The sequence below is a fragment of the Poecilia latipinna genome, unplaced genomic scaffold (genome assembly GCF_001443285.1).
Source record: "Poecilia latipinna isolate Pla-1442-1.1 unplaced genomic scaffold, P_latipinna-1.0 Scaffold1038, whole genome shotgun sequence".
In the NCBI taxonomy this organism is placed as follows: Eukaryota; Metazoa; Chordata; class Actinopteri; order Cyprinodontiformes; family Poeciliidae; genus Poecilia; species Poecilia latipinna.
Window position 1 is genome coordinate 118,008 of NW_015113654.1, and position 24,056 is coordinate 142,063.

Consider the following 24,056-nt stretch of genomic DNA (forward strand, 5'->3'; position numbering starts at 1 on the left):
AGGCTCCGCGGAGCTTTAATTCTTCCTCTTATTATTTTTCACAAATATGGAAAATACATCTTCACTTTTTCTATATGAAAACCTTATGTTATTTTCTTGGTCCTAAAACATAAAAGAAGAAATTAAATTAGCAAAGGAAAAATTAGTAAGAAGCAGAAGAAGGTGCTCTGCTTAGAAGAGAATGAAAGTTAACTCGTTTTTTGCTTGTTTATATGGAACGTGCTTTAAAAATGGCCACTGCCATTTTAAAACACGGTGGTGGCAGCATCATGTATTCTACTGTTTAGCTTGTCTGCAAAATAATAAGCTAAAATTTGCATGTATGCATGCGTTAAGTTAGTGCCAAGACATGCCCCAATTTTCAGATTGTTTCAAAATTTATGAAAATTTTAAAAATATTATCTATTTAAAAAATGTTTTAAAAAGTATTGTTTATTTAAAAAAATCAAATAAAATTATGTCTGGTTATGTCTGAGCTGCTTCAATTTTCTTTCAATTTAGTAATTAAGCTTGTTGCAATAAGCAATAAATCACATGATGAATTAAAATCATCTTAAAATGCGTGATTGTTTTTCTCTCTACCAAAAACGGGATGACATAAAACTTCGGTATCCATTTTATGTGCTTCACTTTGGAAATATAAAGTCTTCCAGTTCAAACGATAAACATGCATTAGAAATGAATGTTTGTTGATCTTTGAAAAGGCTCTCAAAACAACAATATTGTTATCATCACAACAAATCCATTTAAGCCAAATACAACAATGAATACTTTTCCAAGGAGCTGTGGAGTAAAATCCCATTAAGTATTGTTTGGGGATTTCCATTTCCTGAGCCGTGTTGCGTTTTTGTGCATGTTTGCCAAATGGAAAGAAGAAAAGAAAGAAAAAGACCCTTATGGGCTTCATGTGGGTTAAGACGACACCATCCTACACAATGGAAGCCGCCCACACATAACAATGGACCCAGACGACACCAACTCAGCTGCAGGAGGTTTTCAAGTCAAATCAAAAACATATTTTCGTTAGCGTTCAGTCACGCCTGTCCAGGTTTTACTGTCGGATATGGGGCTGCTCACATCCTGGCAGCGCCGGGCGGCCAACATGTTGACAGTGATGAATGGTTTCCCCTGATGTTTCCCTCCAACTCACTCACACTGCTTATTATTTTAAGAAGCTCCAGCAGATATTAGTTGGGTTTCATTTCAGAGGTTCCCCTAAAAACAGCTAGCATTAATATTTTATCTCGTTACACTTCCTCCTGTTTTACACTTCCCTCAGATTAGGGGAAAAAATTATTCCAAATACTAAAACAGTTGCTTACACTAAGAATAAAATCACCAAGTATTAAAAATAAAATGCTTCATTTCTCGTCTATTTTTGCACATTAAAATCATATTTTACACATATTAAATTTTAAGCTACAAAATGAACTAACCTGTTTATTTAGAATAATTTTTTCTTTTATGTATTTTTTTTTACTAGCTTAAATGTGACCTGTGATGCTTCTTTGAATATGTTAGGCTAGCTCAGTGGGCGATAAAAACATTTTCATTACATTTTTTGCACCAAATCATTCGTGCTGGAGCTCAGCCTGGGTTGCTAGGTAATGGGCTGGGCTTCACTGGGGTTGCTAGGTAACGGGCTGGGCTTCACTGGGGTTGCTAGGTAACGGCGCAGTGCCTGCTGATTTGTGACTTTCCGAAGGTTTTTGAAACATTTACTGCCAAAAACAGGCTAGATGTTTTTTATTTTTTTGCTTATAGAAGCAGTAAAAACCAAAATAAATGTACAGAAACGTGAATTTTGCATAACAGAGCCTCTTTAGATAGAAACTAGAGAAATGTTTTATTTGATTAGCAGAATCGATAAGATGAATCGACTACTAACATAATAATTTACAACAGCTCTAATGATAGCTGATATATTGGTTAAATATTGTTTTACATCTTCCTGTATATTCTGAGACACTTGCAGCACCTGAACAATAGTCCAGCTGTTATTTAAAGTCTATAACTCTTTGCCTCGTTCAGAAGAATGGAAAGTCTATTTTTACGGCGTATAAAACTGTTTTTCCTTACACCAGGAAGCGACTCCTGAGCCATGAACAGGGGAATTGTTTTCCACTTTATTCACACGGCCTCCAACTTCTGGGTTGCATTTGTTAGGCTTGTCACCGTCTTTCACTCCGACGCGTCTTTGATGGCCAGCAGATTTACGGGAGGAGCTCGGAGGAAGCAGCAGGTGATTCCAAACCCTTATTTCTGAGGAAACGTCTAAAGCGGCGCTAACCTGAATGAAGTAATCCTCTTCAGCTTGGAGGCTGGTATATCGTAGCCACACTCCTCCAGCACTTCCTGCCGGGCGATCTCCTCCAGCGACAGGTCCGGTTTGTCCACCAGGCCAGCGCAGAGCTCGTAGGTGACCCCCGCCGAGGCCGGGGGCCACGGGGACGAAGGAGAGCTCTCCTCGGCCGGGGCCGACTGGCCCTCTTGAGATTCGGAGGCGTCGCCCTCTTCGGTCTTCTCGGCGCCCTGAGAAGTCTTCGTCTTGGCCTTTTCCCACTCACACATGTAAACAGCTGCAGGTGCGAGACAGCAGAAGATTGATGGATATGAATTCATCAAACTGTGTTATATTTAAGGTTAAAAATGTAACCGTGTTCTCGGTTGTGGTTGTTTTCATCAAAACGAGATAAAAAGAGGGGATAAATCACGGCCCAGACTTCCTTGAATTTAAAGCGCTGCAGCGGTTTCTGATAAAGAAGCCGATTAAACATGTCGTCGTTTTAAAAGTGAAAGTGCACACCGGATGCTCAAAAGTCCAAATTTAGATCAGTGACAAAAAAATAAAAGGTACCTGGACGGAACTGCTTGACGAGGACAAAACAGTGAGAGGTGGTGTTGAAGAGCAGCACAGATACACTGCAAAATACAGGAAAAGTCATCGTTAAACACGCCAACATTTCATTTCAGGAGCAGGGATTCATTAGAAAAGCTAAAAGCATCTTATGTTATAACATCCCTTCAAAAACAGCTCAGCATTTTCAGGCTTTTTCTTTGCAGTTTTTAGGGTTTAAATGTCATCTAAAGCCAAGTTTCCCACATATTTTGCATTTTCTTGTTGAATCTATTTGTTTGCATCTGATTCCACGTTGGAAGCTCAAATCTTTGCAGCTGTAAGTCAGACTGAGGAGTTTTTTCTTTTCAGGATAACGATGTTTAACCTTACAGTCAAACCAACATGCAGGGATCATCAGATTTCAGGCTTGATTTTATCACTTAAAGCAAGTTGTAGCCATTACAACTCCCTTTTAACATCAGGGGTGTCCAAGTAACTAATAACTTGTTTTTGGTCAATAATTTATTAATATTGTTGAATTTTTTTCTAGTTCCACTAGCAGATTATTTCACTTATAATAAATTTTCCCCATGTTTTAAGCTAAATTATTGACTTAAAACAAGCTCCTATTTCTTCCTGAATGAGGTAGTTTTGACTAATTTCAAATGCACCAATATATTTGCATTAGAAACTAAACCAAGATGTAAAATTTAGTGCTTTCCAGTGTAAGATTGAATCCCAGAACTGGTTTTTAAAAATAAAACAATTTGCATAAAACACTGCTCAGACAACAAACTTTATAAACGTCTTCATTAAGCTCCATCAGATGACAAAGGTTTCCAAATTTATCTTCATATTGGAGTTTTCCTGTTCTAAACTCCTAAAAATAAAACCGATACTAAAATAAATGTCATTAGCCGGACTAACAATACTAAAATAAGAATCGGAATCTGGAGAGCAGCAGGTCGCATCGCTGGGATTTCAACTCGTCGCAACCAGGATATGGAAATAAAACTAGAGCGAGGGTCAACGGTCACTGCCGTGTCTGTCTACTCGTGTGTGTGTGTGTGTGTGTGTGTGTGTCGGTGAAAACTTGAAGCCTAGGGTCGGCGTTGGGAAAGCGGATGCGTCTGAGGCGGCAGGAAACCCTGCCCCGTCTTTCCCATGCTCAAAGGGAAACCAGGAGATTGCAGTGAAAAGTTTCTAACAATTCCTGAGACGATGATGAACTTCTCTTTGCATTTTTAAATTTCAGATGATGAAAAACACGTTTCGCGCTCCGTGCTCGCCAAAAATATACCTCATGTCAGCTAAATGTTTGTCTACAGGACAGATGGGTCTGCAGTTTGTGACACTGCCGTGGATAAGACAACAAAAAAGCGAGTGGGGGATTGCTGTGACTGAATAGACACTCAGTCGGGAGATAATCTGCATTTTTATTTATACTAACTGAAACATGTGGAGACGTGTTTTAAAGCCCCAAAACAGACATGAAGAATAGCAGGTAATACTTGAACTATAAAGCTGTTTGCCTGCAGGTTTGTTTGCATCATGTTTGTTGCTTCACTGCAAAAACACAAAATCTAACCAAATATCTGTATCTAGTTTCTACTGGGAATATTTTAGTTCACTTAATATAAGACAAAACTAACTTAAACGTACATTTTTAGCAAAACAAAAAATCTTGTTTTAAGTCAATAATTTCTTAATATTGTTGAAAAAGTACCAGATTATTTCACTCAAGACATTTTTACTGTATTATAAGTGAAATAATTTGCCAGTGGAACTAGAACTGGGTTGCTAGGTGACGGGCTGCGCTTGGCTGGCGTTGCTAGGTGACCAGCTGGGCCTGGCTGGCGTTGCTAGGTAACGGCACCAGTGGAACTCAAACTTTTTCATCAATATTAAGGACTTATTGAACTAAAACAAGCTCCTATTTCTTCAATGCAAATAAATTCAAATTCAAAAATACTTATTAATTCCAAACAGAAATTAAATAATGATAATTTTCTTGCTGAATATCTACTTTTAAGTTAGTTCTGTTTTATTTCAAGTGTACCAAGATATGAGCACTAGAAACTGGACCAAAATGTCTTTGCAGTGCATATCCATGCGTTTCAAATATCTCAATAAATGAAGACCTGAAAATAATAGTCGTCATGAAGAAAATAGAAATAAATATAAATTACGTTAGACAATAGACGATATTAGACACAACATTCCGGTTCGGCCTGGACAGTTTTTACAGAATAGAAAAGGAAAACTTTGTCTCTGCTGATAATTGCGAATCTTTTGATGCTTTTTAAAAGGGTTTCACACCAGCAGCTTCAGAAACTCGGCTTCTTGCTGCTCCACTTCCTTTCTCAATCACTTCTTTCCTCTCTGCCACCTCGCTGAAAGCACAGAAACAAAAACAACCTTTTCCACTTTGCTGGCTTCCCAGAAGAACATGAGAGCTGCACTTGTGACCAACGTTTTAGGTTTTAGTTTTTTAGTTTTCTCTTCATAAAAATGTCGCTCGCTGATGGGAAGCAGCCAGAGAAACCCTTAAACTAACTTCCAAAAACACAACATATTGGAAAAATGTTATTGTTTTTATTAATATTTTTGTTACATTGCAAACACAAACGTCAGTACATTTTCTTGGTATTTTTTAATTTTGTTTTACTGACATCATTGTGTTGCTTTTTCCTGAAGCTAATCAGAAATTTCTGGCCAGTTTCAGTTCAAACAGCAGCCCGACGCACCACTCAGATCGCAGCTTCAGTGTTTCTCCTTGACTGAATAAAGGGCAACACTGGTGGTTGCCATGGTGACGCTATACCCCTGACTGGGCCGGGATTGGATTTCTGAGATCAGTATTTCCTCATTGATCTAATCGATTAGCCAAATATAGACACTGACAGACAGATGGACCATCTAGTCGCTTTAAAGTCTTTGTAGCTCAGATTTAGACTTTTATAAACGGGAGGTGCCGTCGCATAACTTATAAATTTTAACTTTAATTAGTTATTGATTAACTTTGGGCTCTGATGTCGTCTCCAATATCTCCAAAGACTTTCTGCTTCAGCTTAAACGTGATTTAGGCAAATTTAATGCTTAATTTGGCCTAAACAAAGCACAGCTCTTGGACTTAATAGGAACTTAGCAAACAATTTGTTCAACTTAAAAAGAGAAATCTTTTATGATTTAAAAAAAAATACATTTTTGTAAATCTCTTCAGTAACAGAAGAAGAACATGGGTCCATGTTTATTTTACTTATTAGGCCAAAAAGTTGGAAAAAAGAAACCAAAGTCGACCCCAGGACCTGGAGAGTTTTGGATAAATTTCCATTTTGCAAGTTTATCTAATTTATCCTGCAAAGATCTTCGTTTTGCAAGCCAAAACATTTCCAATGTTCCCTGCATCACGAGGTGACTTACTTTAAATGTCACATGTGTCACCTAAAGGTCAGTACAAGGACTGCAAGTAAATATTACACTGTCTTCATTTCTCCTAAAGCTTCACATATTGTATTAAACGATTCAAAATTCTGAAAAGGAAACTATTTTTAAAACCCTTTATCTGCATAAACAGAGCTTTTATAATGAAAGTACACAAACAGGGAGCAATAGTTGTAATTAACATCTCCTTAAATAACAACCTAACATCACAGTTTAAAAAAATACATAAAATAATGATTATGATCATATTTTTTTAGTAAAAAAAAAAACACAAAGGCTGTGACTCTGGTTGCTCTGGAAAACTAATAAGAATAAAGTCAAAATTTAAAGAAGTTGTAATTTGATTGCAGGGGAACTAAAGCATCTAAAACTGGGGTGTCCAAATTGCGGCTCCGGGGCCATTTGTGGTCCTTGGATTAATTTTGTGCGGTCCCGGTCTGCAATTCAATAATGACACAAATTTGGCACTCCAACACTTATTGTAATTATTTTAGGATGAGATTTTCTGTTTCATGTTTATATGTTCTTAAAAACAACACAAAGAATTTTTCTATTTTACGTTTTTACTCAAAAACAGACCCATCCATTACATTTGGCTGAAGAAAAGTCTTACTAAAAACATCTTATAGAGACTTAAGAAATGGAAATTAAAAATCCCAAAAAGGTAAATCACTGGAAATATTTAGGAAAACGTAAAATAGACAGAAATCATTTCTAATGGAAGAAAAAAAAAAGTAAAATTTTGGCCTCTGAATACTTTCAGTTTGGGGATTTCTACAAAATTTAAATACACAACTTTTAAATGCTTCTTCCTTTGAAAAAGACATTCCAGCACTGCAAACATAAATCAAACTCAATTCAACAGAAATCCAGAAACAATCCCAGGTTCCTTTCCCTGCAACAACCCAGCAGGATTTCCTCTTTGTGAATAGCTACCTGTCGCCAGGGGAAATCTTTTGTTAGAAACACAGGTTCGACATTTACCGCCTTTCTCTCTGGGGGGCCGTTTCTTTAACAACAATCTCTGTTTGGGGTCAGTAGTGCAGGAAAGAGGCTAGAAATGACCTGAGAGTGACCTCAGGGCATCACTGGGGCTTTGGCACCCAAGTGTCAGATTTCTGTTACAGTTTAGAGTTTTATTACCGTTTTATTTCATGTAAAAAACACAAAAAAGCAGGTGCAACGTCCCCTGAAAACAACCATCTTTAACTCAACCATTCAGCCATAAAGCAGTAAAAATACCAGATTTATTAAAGTTGCATTTCAGAGAGAATCAGGATTTAAAAATGTTTTATTTAGTAAACTGTGTAGCAGAAAAACTTTCTAAAATTAATCCAAACTAACAGGTATGTTTATTTCCAGATTACAGAGAGCTACATGCGGTTCCCAAAGTGAAGGCTGGGGGCCGTTTATGGCCCTGGCAGTGATTTGGCGCGGTCCACCAACTGCAATTCAGATATGATACAAATTTATAATTTGGGTAAATTTATATCGGGCGTGATTTTCTTATAACGGAAAGTGTTCATCTTTTTATAACTAAGCTTTTATAATAAGAAGAACCAAGTTCATCCAAAGAATTTTACTAAAAAAACCAACGTTGCTGCACACAAATCAGCTTTTATCTAAACTTGGCTAAATATGGCAAACGTTCTGAAAGAAAATGAACAAAATCCTGTTTTAATAACAGAGTGAATTTAATAATTTCAGCTAAAAGTCTTAATACAAAAACGTGCAAAATCCTGTTTAAATTTTGGATTTGGAATAAATAACACTCGTTTCCTACAAAAAAAAAAAAATATTTGCGTGATTTAATTTTGATTTTGTACATTTTCTTAGCCTGTAAGTAGTTTAGACTATTATTTTTGATAAAAAGTTTGAACACTGGTTTAAAGTGAAGCTTGAAGAGCTTCTTTTAATTAATGTTTCTTAATTAAAAGAACAAGCATGTTTTAGAGCTTTACAAGCACCGACAGTGACGTTTTCAGCACAATATTTAAACGGGACGCCAGTCCCAAACATGGCCGACTCATTTCCATCTTTGCGAACCGAGGCAGCGTTGAGCATTCGACAGGAGAAAATTCAGATTTTACCTGTCGTGACTCTGCATAAAGTCCCAGGATTTCTTTGTGCCATTCTGTGAAGAAGAAAGAAAAAAAAAAAAAACAAGAATTAGAGTTTATGAAGCAAAATAACAGATTTCTGAATTCAGCTCTTCATGGTATTTTCTGCTTGTTTTATTGTTTGTAGTGAGTAACAGGATAGTTGTGGAAAAAGGAAGACTTGATGTTCAGATTAAGGTTAATTTCATTTTTCTGAGCGTAAATTAGAAATTCCTTGGAAAGTGAAACTTTTCATGTCTGGAAGTGGAAATGATAAATTCCTCATGACTGAAACGTGACGCGTCTCTTCCTGCCTGCAGCGACGGAGACATCAGCTTCTGTTTTAATAGTTTACAGTCACATCATCTTCATCAAATCACCAGGCTGAAAGCAAACACTTATTTCTGTTGATTTCCAAGATGGCGCCTGCAAACTAAATATAAATGACGGAAAAACTATTTTAGTTGTTTATATTTACATTTTTTGTCACTTTAACCACAAATTCAAGCAGCTTATCAATTAATACTATATGTAAGAAATGACTATAAAATAGAATTAGACAGTATCCACTTTTTGATACCATTAAAGCTCATTAAACTTAGTAACACTGGGGTTTACGGTATTACAATCTGCTTAGATATTTAGAATATGGGTTTTTACTAGTCCACATATTCAACTCATTATGATTATCCATTTCTAAATTTGTCTTAAGGCAAAAAGCCATCAAAATTATTTGTTTTTGTCTTCAAAACCAAAAAATAAAGATTCCAAAAAGTGTAAAATTCTGCAGTTTAATTTTGAGCAGTCCAGGTAACCCAGATTTTAAACTAGAGAGGAAATAATTCATTAAAAGAGTCACAAAAAACAGAGAAACAGCCCTTTAGTTTAGCAAATGTAGGACACTAACCTAATCCTAATGTTAGCAGCTATTGGTGCTAACAGTTCTAACTTGTTAGCATTGTTAAAAGCTAATGTTAGCATTTTAGCAGCATCATTAGCATCTATCATTAGTAGCTATAATTAGCATTGTTAGCAGCTATAATTAGCATTGTTAGCAGATATTGTCGTTTCTCCATGTAAAACGAGGCATACTGCTACACAGCAGGCGTCAACAGGAAGTACTTTCTTGAATGTAAAGTATTTAATTTACCTACATACGTCTTACATCAGAGGTTTTTAATGATACAATTTGAAGCAACTGTGCTGCTATTTTTGGATTTCCTTCAAACACATTTAATATCAGACTGAAGGTGTTTGTACAATCTGTCACCTACACCATGAATATTTAATATCAAGGAATATCATTAATTTATTTTCAGATTTAAAAACAAAATGGAAAAAAGACCTTTGTATTTGAAAATGCAATTAGCACAAACCACAGAGAGTTTACCCTTAAATATATGATGCATTAATAACCCTGTAGCTCCTGTAAATTCAACACTAATTTAGCCGATGTTGCTCTTTCCACATTGCATGCCATCATAAAAAGGGTAAGTTAGCCTACATTTTCAATGCCTAAGGAAATATGACCTTGATTCATATTTAGGCTACACCTCCTCTCCTCCCACAAGCTCAGTGAGACGCAGCGAAGAACGTTTTACCAGAGCAACACGAGACCCGGTGTGAGGCTGTGGTTCAGCGACACCTGAGAAAACGGCGCGAGTCGAGCTGAACGAGGCCAGAGAATCAGCCTTCCAACAATGACTAAATCACATGAAGAAGACGACGGAGGACAAGCAGAGAGAGCAGTGAGCCCTCACTCCCAGCCATTAACCCAAGGACAAGACTGAAGTCTTAGCAGAACTACGGACTCTACCAGAACGCTGCTTCGGCGTTGCAGCCAGTAACGCAGCACCCCAACACCCCAAAGGTAGCAGCTCAGGGCGTTCAGAACCACCGGGCGACTTCTTCTTTATTCCTGGTTTCTGCTAGAAAACAGTCAAGTTTCTCTTATGGTCCAGTCAAATCCAAGCCATAACGCCATAAATACCCAGATTAACGTTTTTAGCAAGCTTTATCTGTTATTTTACATCAAAAAGTGTCTGTAACCGTTTTTTTCCTGTTCGTTTTTATTTGAACTGAATTTAATCATATTTTCCTAAAACTCCTGTCATGTCAATAAGATGGTCCAATTCCTGCAGAGAACATGAAGCCAAACCTCAGAAACCCGACATCAAAATGGATCTGAACCAAAACCATCAAGCATTTCAATGCATGAGTAACATGAGGTACATTGATACCAACAGAAGGAGTTTCATCCATCAAGCAAAAAAAAAAAAACCACACACACCAATTTAATGGCATTTTCAGAGATATTTGGGGGTCAGGCGTCAAACTCAAAAATAATTTACTTTTCCAGAATTTACTTAATTCAAATATGCTCAAGCTAATTTCACTTTTTTGTTTAAAAAAAAAAGGTTTTAGTTGTAAACTACATTTGTAATACAAAAATTATGACAACTTGACCAAAACTGCCAAGATATGAAATATTGAAGTGGCAAATGCACTTGCTACAAATTCCAGGTCTTCGTTGTCTTGAATGTATTTTTTTATAACTCAGACTGCAGCTGGAAAAGTCCAACACAAACGAGTCGGAACCAAACCAAGTCAAGTTGATTAGTAAAGAAAATGTGATGAAAAATGACCAGAAATAGAAATTCAACTTGAATGGGTCAAATCCTTGTTTATACTGTTAAAATAATCAGTTTTCCAATTAACTGATCAATCAAGTCCAAACACGTGTTTTTATCAGGTTTGTCAGTTTTCTGGTTAATCTTGAGGCTTGTTTTGGTATGCAGGAAATTGAAGCTTTATTTTTTTAGTAAAATGGTTTTCTACTAATGAAAACATTATAATAAATTATATGTCTCTGATCTTTATAAAAACCCAGAGCCTTGATAGTGTTTACTGCAGTATGAAAATAGCAGAGCTTACATTTTTCAGTTTTAGTTAAATTAGCCGTTTGTGTCAAACATTGATGCACAGAACAAAGATGGGAGTTTTGTTTCTCAGCATGGTGAGATTTCAAGACGTGAAGTCGACGGGATTGTAGAAATGTCCAACCAATCCAAATAATATCAATTAGACATATTCAGTTTTGATCAGAATAAATCTAATAAGTGTGACTACATTCCCAGGCAGGTTGTGAGGTGAAACCAACCCATTTCCTCTCTTCTTTCTCTGGTTTGCAGAGCACACAGATGGCGGGGTTTCCCTCATTACTTGGGCCACTTGCTGAGAGAGGAGGGCGGGAAGAGCGCGAACGGCCCAGGGGAGACCGAGAGCCGCAGCCGAGATGGATTACGACAGAGAGATTAGCCCGTGGGGAGAGACGGAGGGAGAGACGGAGGGAGAGACGGAGAGAGGACAGGCAGCATACATGGAAATAATGCAGCCTTTGAAAGGCACCTGTGAGAACGGCCACTACAGGGAGGGATGCACAGGCTTGATCTTTAGGTACTTAAAGTTTAATTACCGTCTCTTAAACTCACCCTCACACGCCTGACAGCCGTGGCAGAGAAAAACCTCGAATGCTGTCCTCGAATACAACAGCACTTTAAATTTCTCCTCGTGTTTCAGCTGCAGTCTCATAAAAAGCTGTTGTAGATATATTTAAAAAATAAAAATAAAAAGAGGAGTAAGTTTTTGCCAAAAAATCTCAGAGATATTCTAGATTTCAGAAATTGAGAAATTTCAATTTCAATCAAAATTTTTGATTTTAGCAGAATCTTGACATTTCAAACTCTGAAATTTTCAAGTTTTTTCAGAAAATTTCTGATTAACCTCAAAATTTCTGAGTTTTTTTTTTCTTGAATTCTTTTTACTTCTCAAGGTCAGACATGTCCTTGTTTTTGTAGAAAATGTCTTAGATTAATGTAAAAATTTCAGATTTTTTTCTTTTTTTGTGTAAAATTTCAACTTTTTAAACTCAGAAAATTCCAAGTTTTTCCAGAATATTGTTGAGATTAATCTCAACATTTTTTAGATTTTTTTCTAACATTTTTTTTACTTTGCAAGTTCAGAAATGTCCTTGTTTTTTCTATGCAATTTCTGGGATTATTCTGAAAAATGTCTGATTTTATTTTTCAACTTTTGAAATATTTTAAGTTTTTTTTCCCCCAGAAATTTTCTGAAATTAATCTCAAACAAAATGTTCTAGCAACTTTTTTTTTTACTTCTCAACCTCAGAAATGTCCTTGTTTTATTTAGAAAACTTCTGACTTTTTTGGTGAAAATGACCTTTTTTAATCACAATGGCCCTGATATATACTGTCATATTTATCACAGGATAGATTTATTACTAACGCTGTCTCACATAAACATCTACTTTTGTCTGAATATATCACTTTAGTTAAAAACTGATCACACATTCTCTGAAACAGACACACTATACCAGTTTGGTTTTGCGTAGACAAACAGTTTCAGATGAATCACCGAAATCATTATGATGAATAAACTGGGGGCAATTATGCAGCTCTAAGTAGCAACTTGTGATTCTGTGACAGTGCCGGGTAAGACGGATAAGAGGGGTTTCCTGGAGTCAACGAGGGACAATCACCTGCTTTGTAGAGGGAGATGAGACAAAACACCTCTAGACATCAATGAATCAGAGAGCCTCTTGCATAAAGCATTACCCACTTCCACGGTTTGCGTGGAAGCGGGAGCAGATTTGGTCACCGGCCCAGCTGCAGATGTACAGGCGACGAGCATAAAAAGATTGGAGGACACACTCTGTAAAGGAGACAGAAAAGCGTTTGTCTCTGAACAGCTCTTCCTGAGCTCCAATGGGAAAACAATGAAGATGAAACGTTGGCAAGAACAAGAGAGCCCAGCATCATTTCTCTCTGTTATCCAACTGCTGTCTTCTCATTATATTCAACCCTTACATCCTCTGTTTTAGCTCATCAAACTAAATATCTCCTCAAAAACCCTTTACTTTGTGCAGCAATGACACAAAAAGACTTCAATCATCCCTGCTGAAGGCTACCAACTTAAACTGATACTCCTGTTCCTTTTCCATGAATATTGGAAGAAGGTAAAGCTCCACCAGAGACTTTTAGATCCAGACAAATGAACTTTTGGTTTTTCCCACAATGACGTCCAAAAACATGAAGGTTGAGATAGAAATAAAATAAATAAACACCGGATGTTGGCTCAAAATTGGTTTTAAAACAGCGCTCATTTCAGAAAACTTGCTAAGCTTTTAAGCATGGTTGGGTTTAGCAAGTCAAACGTCTACCCTGCCATGTTTTTGAGTTAAATTTTTTTTAAAGTTGGCAGGAAATTTGAAAATATCACTAGGTAGATGTGTGTTAATGGAAGACATTACTATCAATACCTAAATGACAATTATAAAGTCTTAAAAAATGCAATTGTGAAACCAGCCATTTCACCAAAAAGACTCTAAAAACCGATCTTTGCCATCTCTTTTCCTGGTGTATTAAAAAAAAAAACTATAGAGAATAAACAAACAATGCTTAGCCTGGTGGCCCGCCAGGCTTTTCCTGTGCCCCCACCAGGCTTAGCATTACTTATTTAAGTCTTATTAAAATGTTTGCATTTTTTAAGACTTCATAATTGGTGTTCAGGTGTAAGTCTTCCAATCTCTGAATAAGACATGTGATATTTTCCAAGTTTCATGTCAACTTTAAACATTTTTAACTCAAAAACACGACGGGCCGCTGGATGAATGACTGCACTAGCACCCAACCACTGGGCTTAGCAAGTTTTATGGGGGAAACGCTGCAAAACTTTAGGATTCCTTCAGCCAGCTGACTGGCAGTAAGCAGCAACAGGAAGGGAATGACCAAAACTCTATTTTTCTATGCTTTATTTGGAAATCTGAAAACTTAACCCTAAAGCCTTAATATGGACCTTGATGGACTCCCATCAATTCTTGTCCACAACTCAATACCAAGATTTTTAAACTACAAAGAAATGAGAAATCCCCTGAGCTCAAAAGCAGCAAATTAGCTAACTTAATTTGTGACTTAAAAACAGATTTATCCTGGACAGCAGCCTGTGTTTGTGTTTGTCTACTTCTCGCTTTGTTTGAGACCATACGGACACACAGACTTGAACTTGGCTTTCTTTCAGTGAGAGCATTCATTATTATACTGTACTCTGCTGTAATCCAGTGGCATTAAACTAACACAACATACTTCATTGATGCTTTATTATGCATAAAGAGGGTAAAAACAAAAGGCAGGCTATCTGTGAACACTCAAAATACATGATAATCAAGTGAAAAAACGTGGAAAGTATTTGAGTTTTCAAACACAAGACTGAGTTAGTTTGACATCTGAGATCAACAAGTCTCACCTGCGTCAAAATCCACATTTAAAACATTAAAAACAGCATCTGCTGTCGCATTAAACTGCAAAAACACTGAATTCAGCCAATTAATGTATAATGTAAAGCATGCGCTGCCGTTAACGTGATGCCTGGAAATTAAACAGCCCTCTGTGGGCTACCGTTAGCAATTAGCCTGTTAGCTTAACAGTCGCCAGTTTAAATCAAACAAACAAAAGGTGACAACTGAATCAACGCGAGTGCAACACTGAACTAAAGAGGTTGGATTTCCCCGGCCTTTTAATTTAATTTAATGAGAATGAGCAGAGATGCCAAAGGTCGGGTTTTTAGCCTTCCTCGTCTTAGCTTTGCTGTAGCTGCTAAATGAATGGGGGGTTGGGCTAGCCTCCAGCATCCTCCATCCTCCAACAAGACAACAGATAACTCACCTGATTGTAGAGCACCCGGAACGGCTTCAGGTATTCGGACTCTGTGCACGGAACGACTTCAACGTTATTAATCTCTTCCATAATGTACAGCTGGAGCAGGATTTGGGGGTTTACCGAAGCCGTCTCCGCACACTGACAGTGAAGGAATGCCTACGGAATCCGGGAAAGGACATACGAGCTCTGATTCGAGTAATCTAATTAAATCAAGTCAATTAGGTTGTCCTTGGATTATTGTGGAAAGCGAGACGGTATTTAATCAGTTTTAGAGGTTATTAAGAAGAGGAAAACAAAAAAACAATCGATCAAAATGTGTGAATTAAGCGGAATAATATGAAGCACATAATTTAATCCAGTTTGTAGCAGTTTGGTGGTTCGGTTATATTTAATTTAGAACCGTTTGCCTGATAGCAGCATTTTTAAAAAAAAAAAAAAAAAATATATATATATATATATATATATATATATATATATATATATATATATATATATATATATATATATATATATATATATATTCTCCACCAGCACCTTTATCTTTTATTTGTGGGTAAAAGTTTTCTTCATTTTCTACATTAATTGAAAAATCCCAGTTTTTTGTGCAGAGACATAATTCAGTTTGCTCTAAATGTTCTTTGTCTTTGTATATAAAATGTCTGTATGGAAGCATTGGTGCCTTGCAACGAGAAGGTCGTGAGTTTGACTCCCAGCCAGGAGTCTGTCTGCTCTCCATGTGCTCCCACTGGGTCTCTCTTGGTACTCCAGTTTCCTCCCAGTTAAAAAAACAACACAACAGCTTCATTAATTAGTCTATTCAAAATACTCTTAGGTGTGTGTGTATTGTTGTTTGTTTCTAAAATACAAGTACTTTGGTCCTGGTTGTTATCACACAGCTTTTCCTTTTTTTCCAGTAAATATTTACATCACTTTCCTCGTTTTTGTAACTTTGTGATTAGATTAAAAATATTTTCAAATCTTGTGAAGATCTGATTATTTTTTTTAATAAAACCTTATATATACAGCATGCTGTCTTTATTAGCATAGCTAATAATATACATCTGTAAGTCTTACTAACATTGTCTGCAAAGGAAATATCTGTAAATATGTTTGAGAAAGGGGCATAATCAAAGCATGCCACTTAATTTGTAAACAACATGTCTTGTTTACAAAAAAAGAAAAGAAAAAAATTAAACTTGTTAAATTTGTGTTTACAATGCACTTGTTTACCTGTAGAAATGACAGCTAGCAAACAACCAAACAGTTGAAGCCGCTGCATGTCACCATTGTGCTTCAGTGTATTCCCAAAGCATAAGTGTCTTTACAGTAATCTAAATTAAACAAGCACAACAATGACAAACAGTCCCAGATGGCCTTTGTACTATTTATAGGCCACAATATTTCTGGTATGTGCAAGTGAAGGTAAAGTAAAACTTAAATGTCCCTAAGGAGAGGTTTTGTCTCCAGACAGGAGTCACATCAGGTACAAACAACATGTCAAACAAAAAAAATAAAAGAATAAAGCACAAACAATGAGATATTTGATAACAAAATCCAATATTTAAAAACAGATCTGAGTATTTTACATGAGAAGTTGAAGGTGAAAGGTTAAGTTTTTCCAATCATTTCTGTTTTGTTGCAAATTAAAAGATTTTTAGTATTGATCTGCAAATCTTCTGACTTTTACCAAACTGTGTGTACAACTGAATGTAATTTGAACAAAAAAAGTTTAAAGATATTATTAAAAGACTGAGAAACATCTCTTAGTTAAAGAATATAAAACAAAAATAATAATGGGCCAAGTAATGAGCCTGGTGGAACTTCAGGGGTTAAAAACAAAATTTTAATAAGAAAAGTCTAAACAGGACGAACACCTGCCCAATCTGCAGCCAGAAAATGTAATTTTTCTTTGAGTTTTGTGAAAAAAAGCAAAATCAAGAGGTGTTTTTACAAATTAAAGGTGAAAGGTCATCGGTTTTTCCGATGGCTTTTTTCTGATTTACTGGACATTAAAATAATTGAATTAAGAATCTTCTACTTCTGCGGAGCTGATACGATTTAAGATAGATGTACAACTGAATGTGATACGAATATAAGTGCTTAAATGTGAAAATGTTAGAGAAGCATCAAAACAAAAATAATAATGGGCCAATTATTGAGGCCTGTGGAACTCCAGGGGTTAAAAATAGCTTTCACAGAAATGTACTTATCAAATTTTACTATGAAACGTCTAAAGAGGACGAACAATTCAGAGCCCGAAATGTCAGCCAGATGAACCAGTCAGTAAGAAAACAACGTACTCAGTGGTATTAAATGTCGGGTTAAGTGTCTTTTCTTAACATTTGAGGGATGTTAAAACTTAAAACTCAGGTCTTCTTGATGAAATTAGTTAACAAGCTGCTGTGATTTAGCAAATTTAAATCTCCTCCGTGACATTTCAGTGACCCCTCAAATCAAAGTCTCTCGTTAGATGAAACACGAACATAATTTCTGTCTCCCCGGTGTTAAGTAATGAATAAGAGCTGGGTGTGGGACTTGTTTCTCACAAACCCAACCTTACGGGTGAGGCTACATGATGTCATCCTCTCATATCAATAACAGCCTGGAAAACAATCTTCAGAAACTCCAGTCTCAATGGAGTGGACTTCCTCCAGCCCAGTACCAGCCCAGTCCGCCGCCCACTGCACAAGGACAGGACGTAACACTTTCGCAAACTGATTTACATCGAAATAAATAAAGGCCAAGACCAAACAATGTGCAGACCCAAAGGAGGAACCGGCGTCTCTCCGCTCAATCTATATCAGCCAATCCGGGCAAGCTGCAGGGCACGATAAGACGGGAGGGACCGCTGAGTCGAGGCATTGTGCTGTGGGTCGCCTCCTCTGGTTTGCTGGCACACTCTGAGGGGAACACAAAGAAACGGCAGCAGACCGAAAGGCAGATGAAGCAACAAGAAGTTATAAATACATGAGCGGAGACGAACAATCACCATTCTCAAATCAGGCATGGATTTGTCAGAAACGACTCTGAAGGTTCTGATGAAGATTGTTCTTCTGTTTGTTTGTTTTGTGAAAAAGTAACGTAAGCTTTCCTGAACTTTTCCACTTCGTCACCTTCCTGAAATAATGGCCTAAAGTCAGATTTTCCAAATATTACATAGACAAAAAGAAACAAAATAAAAATAAAAATAAATTAAATGTCTTTTGAAACAAAATAAGTTTTAGGCAATAATTTAAATTATTGTTTTAAATGAAGAAATGAAGAGCCCACTGCACTGAACCCGTTGAAAACCTCATGTGAACATCACCTACAAAGAGTTTTTTCCATGAGTTATCAGCCCTCAGTGAGAAACCGCGGCGCCCGTAACGTGCTAATCCCGTCCATGCGGGCGGCGGGTCCACAGCGGTCAGAACCAATTAGTGCTTCCACTCAGACGATGCAGCGCAGACATCCATGGGATTCATCCAACGCCAAACCTGGAGCCTCTAAGAGCCACTTTATCTGTATTTTTGTCTGTCCTCAAAGTTTCTATTTATTCAATAGTCTAAATTATTGTAACTTTAAAATGATTTTAAATGCTTTTAAAGTTAAAAACATAAAAATAAACAGTAGAAACTAATGTTTTTACATTTGCTCTGTAAAGATACTGTCAATTGTTTGTTTTTAGTATGTACTTTAAATGTTAGAACACTAAAGCTAAAACAATGATCTATAATTAAAGTATTTGTACTAATTTTAAAAATACATGTGTGAAACCTCAGAGTAGTAACTAGTTACATTTACTTGAGTAACGTTTTGCAAAAAATTTACTTTTACTGCGTTGTAGTAACTTTATTATGAAGTATCGCTTCTCTTTCTTGAGTACAATTTCTGGATACTCTACCCCAGGGGTGTCCAAAATGCGGCCCGGGGGCCATTTGTGGCCCTTGGACTGAGTTTGTGTGGCCCCCAACAGTTTGAAGAAACCAACCAATCACAGACAGGAGGCGGGTCTTAGCGCTGTCAATCAATCTCATGAACATGCTGTTAAATATGCTAATGGCGGAGAAACAATTTACATTAAAGAGAATGGTTTATCTCCCGTCATCAGTGGCCATGCTAACTAGCTTTAGCATTCACAACAGGATCTGCTGATGAGGAAAAGCAGCATACACATGAGCATGATTGACAGCGATAAAACTCTTCTGGTTCTGATTCACTGTTTCTAATTAGGAAGACAGAGAGAGAGAAGACAGAGGAGTTTGATTTTTTTCACAGATTATCTCAAGACAGTGACACTTTCAACAAAAATATTAAAATATACATATTTTTAATAAAAGTTACATACTGCAGCTTTAAATGAGGTTTTTCTACTAAATAGAAGAAATTTACCACAAAATATTTTGGAATTTCCTCAGTTTACAGAAAATTCCAGCTTAATACTTCAAGTGTAAGGATGATCAAGCATGCAGTATTTCCCTACATCACCAAATTTGACAATGACCCAATCTGAATCTTCTGATCCCAGAACACAATAGTGCCGTAAAACCCATACAGCTAGTTTTAGAGGTGAAAACGCCTGCCGTGGTCTATCCATAGCAAAGTTTATCAGTCAGGGTCAAGCAGGGATTTAGGCCTGTGCTTTGGGGAATGCACTTAACCAAGGTGGCAGCTGCGTCTCTGTTAGCAGGCCCAGGGTGTGGGTCAAGGTGGCCGCTTTCCGCCCACCCAGCAGTCTGGACGCTCAGCCGCCTTGGGTCTTGTCCAGGAGATGCTCCTAAGTCCTAAATCCCACCACCAGCGCTTGGACTTCAAAATAGCACCCCACATCTACAGGGTGCTTGATAAGATCGCACAGATATGTGCACTTTGTATCTTTGAGGTGTGTTGGGAGGTGATTGAGAAGCCGACATAGGCTATGCTCACACTGCAGCCTGAAGTGACCCAAATCCAATTTTTTGTGAAATCAGATTTTTTTTGCGTGGTCGCTCACACTTCCAAAAAATTAGGAGACGACTTAAAATGCTCAGTTTCTCTTATTTTACTTTTCATAAGTGTATGTTTGAGTAAAATGAACATTGTTCTTTTATTCTATGAACTACTGACATGTCTCCAAAATTACAAGCAAACATTTAGTATTTATTTGCAGAAAATGAGAAATGGTCAAAATTAGGAAAAAGATGCAGAGCTTTCAGACTTAAAATAATGCTAAGGCAACAAGTTCATATTCATTTATAAACAATACTAATGTTTTAACTCAGGAAGAGTTGAGGAATCAATGTTTGGTGGAATAACCAGGAGGTTTTCAATGGATTCCAATGAAGTGGGCTCTTTATTTTTTCCAGAGCTATTCCGGTAATCCAGTGTGAACTCCAAACAACCTGAAAGTGTCACGCATGCGCAGTGGAGGGCCCAATAGAGTCACTTAGCGTGCTCAGTGTTTTGCCAACATCCCAAAAACCGGAAGAAGAAGAAATACTCAGTGTTTGCGGAAGTAAACATAGATGCTAACGGTGGAGCATATTTTACGATTTTAAAGTTGTTGTCCGACCGCAGCCAGCACAGTAACAATTTAATCCTCATTACCGTGTCCGCCATGGTGGTTGTTTTTCTCATAGACATCATATACGTAGACGCCTCATGGAGCGCTGAGTCGTACGTAACAGCGTCCTCCATCTTCTATGTGGCAGCAGAGCGATCGGAGCTCCTTAAGTCCTGTGCTGTGTGGACATATTTCAACCGTTTTACGAAACAAACTGGATTCATTGCCATTACCTCTCACAGGTAAGGATGAAAGATCAGAATTACTTGACTTTGCAGCCAGAAATTCGCTTCTAAACAACCTAAAAATATTTCCTATGTAGCTGAATTGGCCCGAAGTAACTGCTGGTTGTTAGCGTAGCAGCTAACGTTTTCATACTGTTTTCTAATGAGAGAGAGAGCTGATGAAAAACCGCTGTTAGAGGAGAAGTTCATTAAAAACCAGAGGATTTAGTGAGGAAAGATCAGTCGGGATCAGAGCTGGAGCTGCTGTTCTTCAGTCTGTTTCCCAGCTCAGCTTCTCCATGTCGGTATTTAGCTATAAAGATGCTACTTAATATTATTTTGTTAACTTAATAAAATAATAATTATTTTATTAACTTAATAAAATAATAATTATTTTTAACTTATTTTATTAAGTTAATAATTATTTTATTAACTTAATAAAATAATAATTATTTTATTAACTTAATATACTTTGTAGAACGGCACTTTATAAAGTTCGATCCATTCACTTGTATTAGCTTACTGGCACATATTCCACATTCAATATGGCGGACGCTGTTACGTATCGCAGCAACGGGCCGACCCGCTCCATTTGAAAAGATCAGATAGGTATCGGATATCCAAGTTTCCTGGGTCGCATTCGGAAAAGAAATACAATCTTTGTTGTTCAGACTGTTATGAAAAGATCAGATACAGGTCACATTAAGACAAAAAAATAAAAAATCGTATTTGGGTCACTTCAGGGTTTAGTGTGATCGGAGCCTTTAAGGAGTGATGGCGACAGAACGGAGTTATTAACTGATCCACTGCAGGGCTTTCTTGTCTTCAAATATATTACATTTAAAAACTAAATGTTGATTTAAACGAGCCAGCAGTTTTTTCACATCAATGGCTTTCTGTGAAAGTTGAAAACCTTCCATTTTGTACCCTTGTATTTTTAGAAAAAGCTGTTATTGTTTTCCTCTCCTGTGGCTTGCATGCCCCAGGATGTGTTCAAGGTCAGTATTCCTGTTTTGTCATCATTATTGTACAAGAGAATAGGCACCTCAGCCACAATGCTCAGGGTTTAGTGGGTTTCCTGGTACATGTTAGTCTTCTGCAGAAACAAACAGACCTGAGGGGGTTTCAGGGTGACGGAAAGTGAATGCTAAGGTGACTACAGATGTTTGAAATAACTCAAACTCAGCAGGAAGTTACAGTGAAGTAATCTACCTTAAAGATCTGAACCAAAATGGAGGTCAGCACTTGGTATGTTACAAAGTCTGGATGATAGCTTAAGTTTCTGTGGCGGTTGTTGGTCTTATTATGGATAATCATTGAAAAATAAAATAATCTTGTTGATAAACTTACAAAAAACACAATAAGATTTTATCAACAAACCCCAATGAAAGAACCATCCATTACTTATATGTCTTATTTTTTCATTCCTTCCGTGTTACTATAACCATTATTAGTAGATTATTATTATTAAATGCCATTATTATCATAAGTAGTTTTTAAATATATGTTTACTATATAACTAAGATCATGTAAGTACATTATATCGCATATATACATTGGCAATAATGTATATATTATTGCCAATTTGGCAAATATATATTGGCAATAAGTTAATTATTTGCATGCCATATGTGCGATTGTTTTTTAACTATTAATATTATTATTATCACAATTATTATTATTACTATTACTACTATTATGGGTCAGTAAATTTGATTGTCCTGCTATGCTATGCTATTAACTGGCATACGAATACCACGAATACCACATGTTTTTATTACATATTTCTGATCAATACAGATAATTAAATTGAGATAAGGGATAAGATTATATAAGTGTTCACTTCTTCCTGCTCTTTTTCAAACAGGAAAGTAGTTGTAAGCTTATTATTTTCAAAACGCTGCAACAATTTAAACAATTTGACTGAAAAGGTGCAGGCAGAAGCAAGTGCCTTACATTAATGTCTCTCCTACTCATCAAACTAAACTAAATTATCCCTTTATCACTCATTACAATGTTTAAAAAACCAAACATACCACTTCTTACATATGAATTACGAAACAGAGTCATAAAAGAAAACAATCCAAAACCAAAACAGATAAAAACAATATTTTTTCTGTATTATTATCGTCTTTATATTTACACATTGCCCGTTTAGTGTTCAGATGGATCTATATGGATGATTGATTGACGTTTAGGTTTTTATGGTATACCGATTTGACCTTTTCGTTCAAAACTTGTTTATGTCAATATGTAACATGCTCATTTTAAATTGTTAAATTAAATAAAGAAAACAAAACAAATAACAAACATTATATTTGTAGGTTCATAGTAACTATCCTTATTTTTGTATAAGAACTATGTCATTTATTGTTGTTTTATGTGTGGATGTACAGTTATGTCACCCCACAGAGATTAAATAAAATCTTTTTGCAAGTGGAAGGCCTGTCTCGTTGTCTCTATTTTTGAAGTTTGACTCTCCGGGTCTCCCGCTGAGCAAATCCTATTTTAACAAGTCAGACCCGTTGTGTTTTACCTATAGGAACAGAGAATGTGGCAACACACAGTCCTTAAATGTGTGTTGGAGAAAAAGGGGCGAGGGGCGGGACGTGGGCCCCCCACATCCACCCCTCTGGGAGCGCATGCCAGCAGAGCTAATTATCCGCCAGGGAAGTCCAATAATGACGCGCTCCAAAGCCCCCCGAACAGCATATACTCATTTACAGAGGACCTGAAGTACAGTTCAGTGTATTAGAGGTAGGGGTGATGGACACGATGGTAACAACTGTGAGGAGACATCGCTTCTGTTTAGCCACAAATATTCTAATTATATGGACCCCCTGCATGGTTACATCCGGAAATTTGACGCAGGCGCACAACGCTGGAGGGTAAGAAGACGGTTTTTCAACATGGCCTCCATAGCCGCGCTGCTGCGGTAACACAAACAGAAACCAGGAGCTGTAGGAATTATTAAATTAGTGCTAAAGAGTAACTCAAAACCACTTTTTTTCTCTCGCTCTCCGTTTGTCTGTTTCGGCTACTACACGCAGGCTCGTTGTCATAGCAACTGACAACAACGCCACTTTGGTAGAGCTACCGCTGCTATTAGCTAAGCTAACAATGCGGTTGATTAGCAAATTTAAACCCCTGCTCTACTGAGGATCTGTCTTAGTCGGCCTTTTTTATTTTGTAACT

The 24,056-nt window shown here is 36.9% G+C and overlaps 1 protein-coding gene across 1 annotated transcript in view; it reads right to left on the reverse strand.

The window, feature by feature from the left end:
• Positions 1-15,318, reverse strand: part of nudt14 (nudix (nucleoside diphosphate linked moiety X)-type motif 14) — a 26,802-nt gene extending 11,484 nt beyond the window's left edge. Inside the window, exons 1-4 of the mRNA XM_015051276.1 lie at positions 15,123-15,318; positions 8,374-8,417; positions 2,858-2,922; positions 2,291-2,579 (exon numbers count right to left, since the gene is read on the reverse strand). Coding sequence (XP_014906762.1) covers positions 2,291-2,579; positions 2,858-2,922; positions 8,374-8,417; positions 15,123-15,203 — 479 coding nt within the window. The 5' untranslated portion in view covers positions 15,204-15,318. The remainder of the gene's footprint in view (positions 1-2,290; positions 2,580-2,857; positions 2,923-8,373; positions 8,418-15,122) is intronic.
• Positions 15,319-24,056: the final 8,738 nt, after the last annotated feature.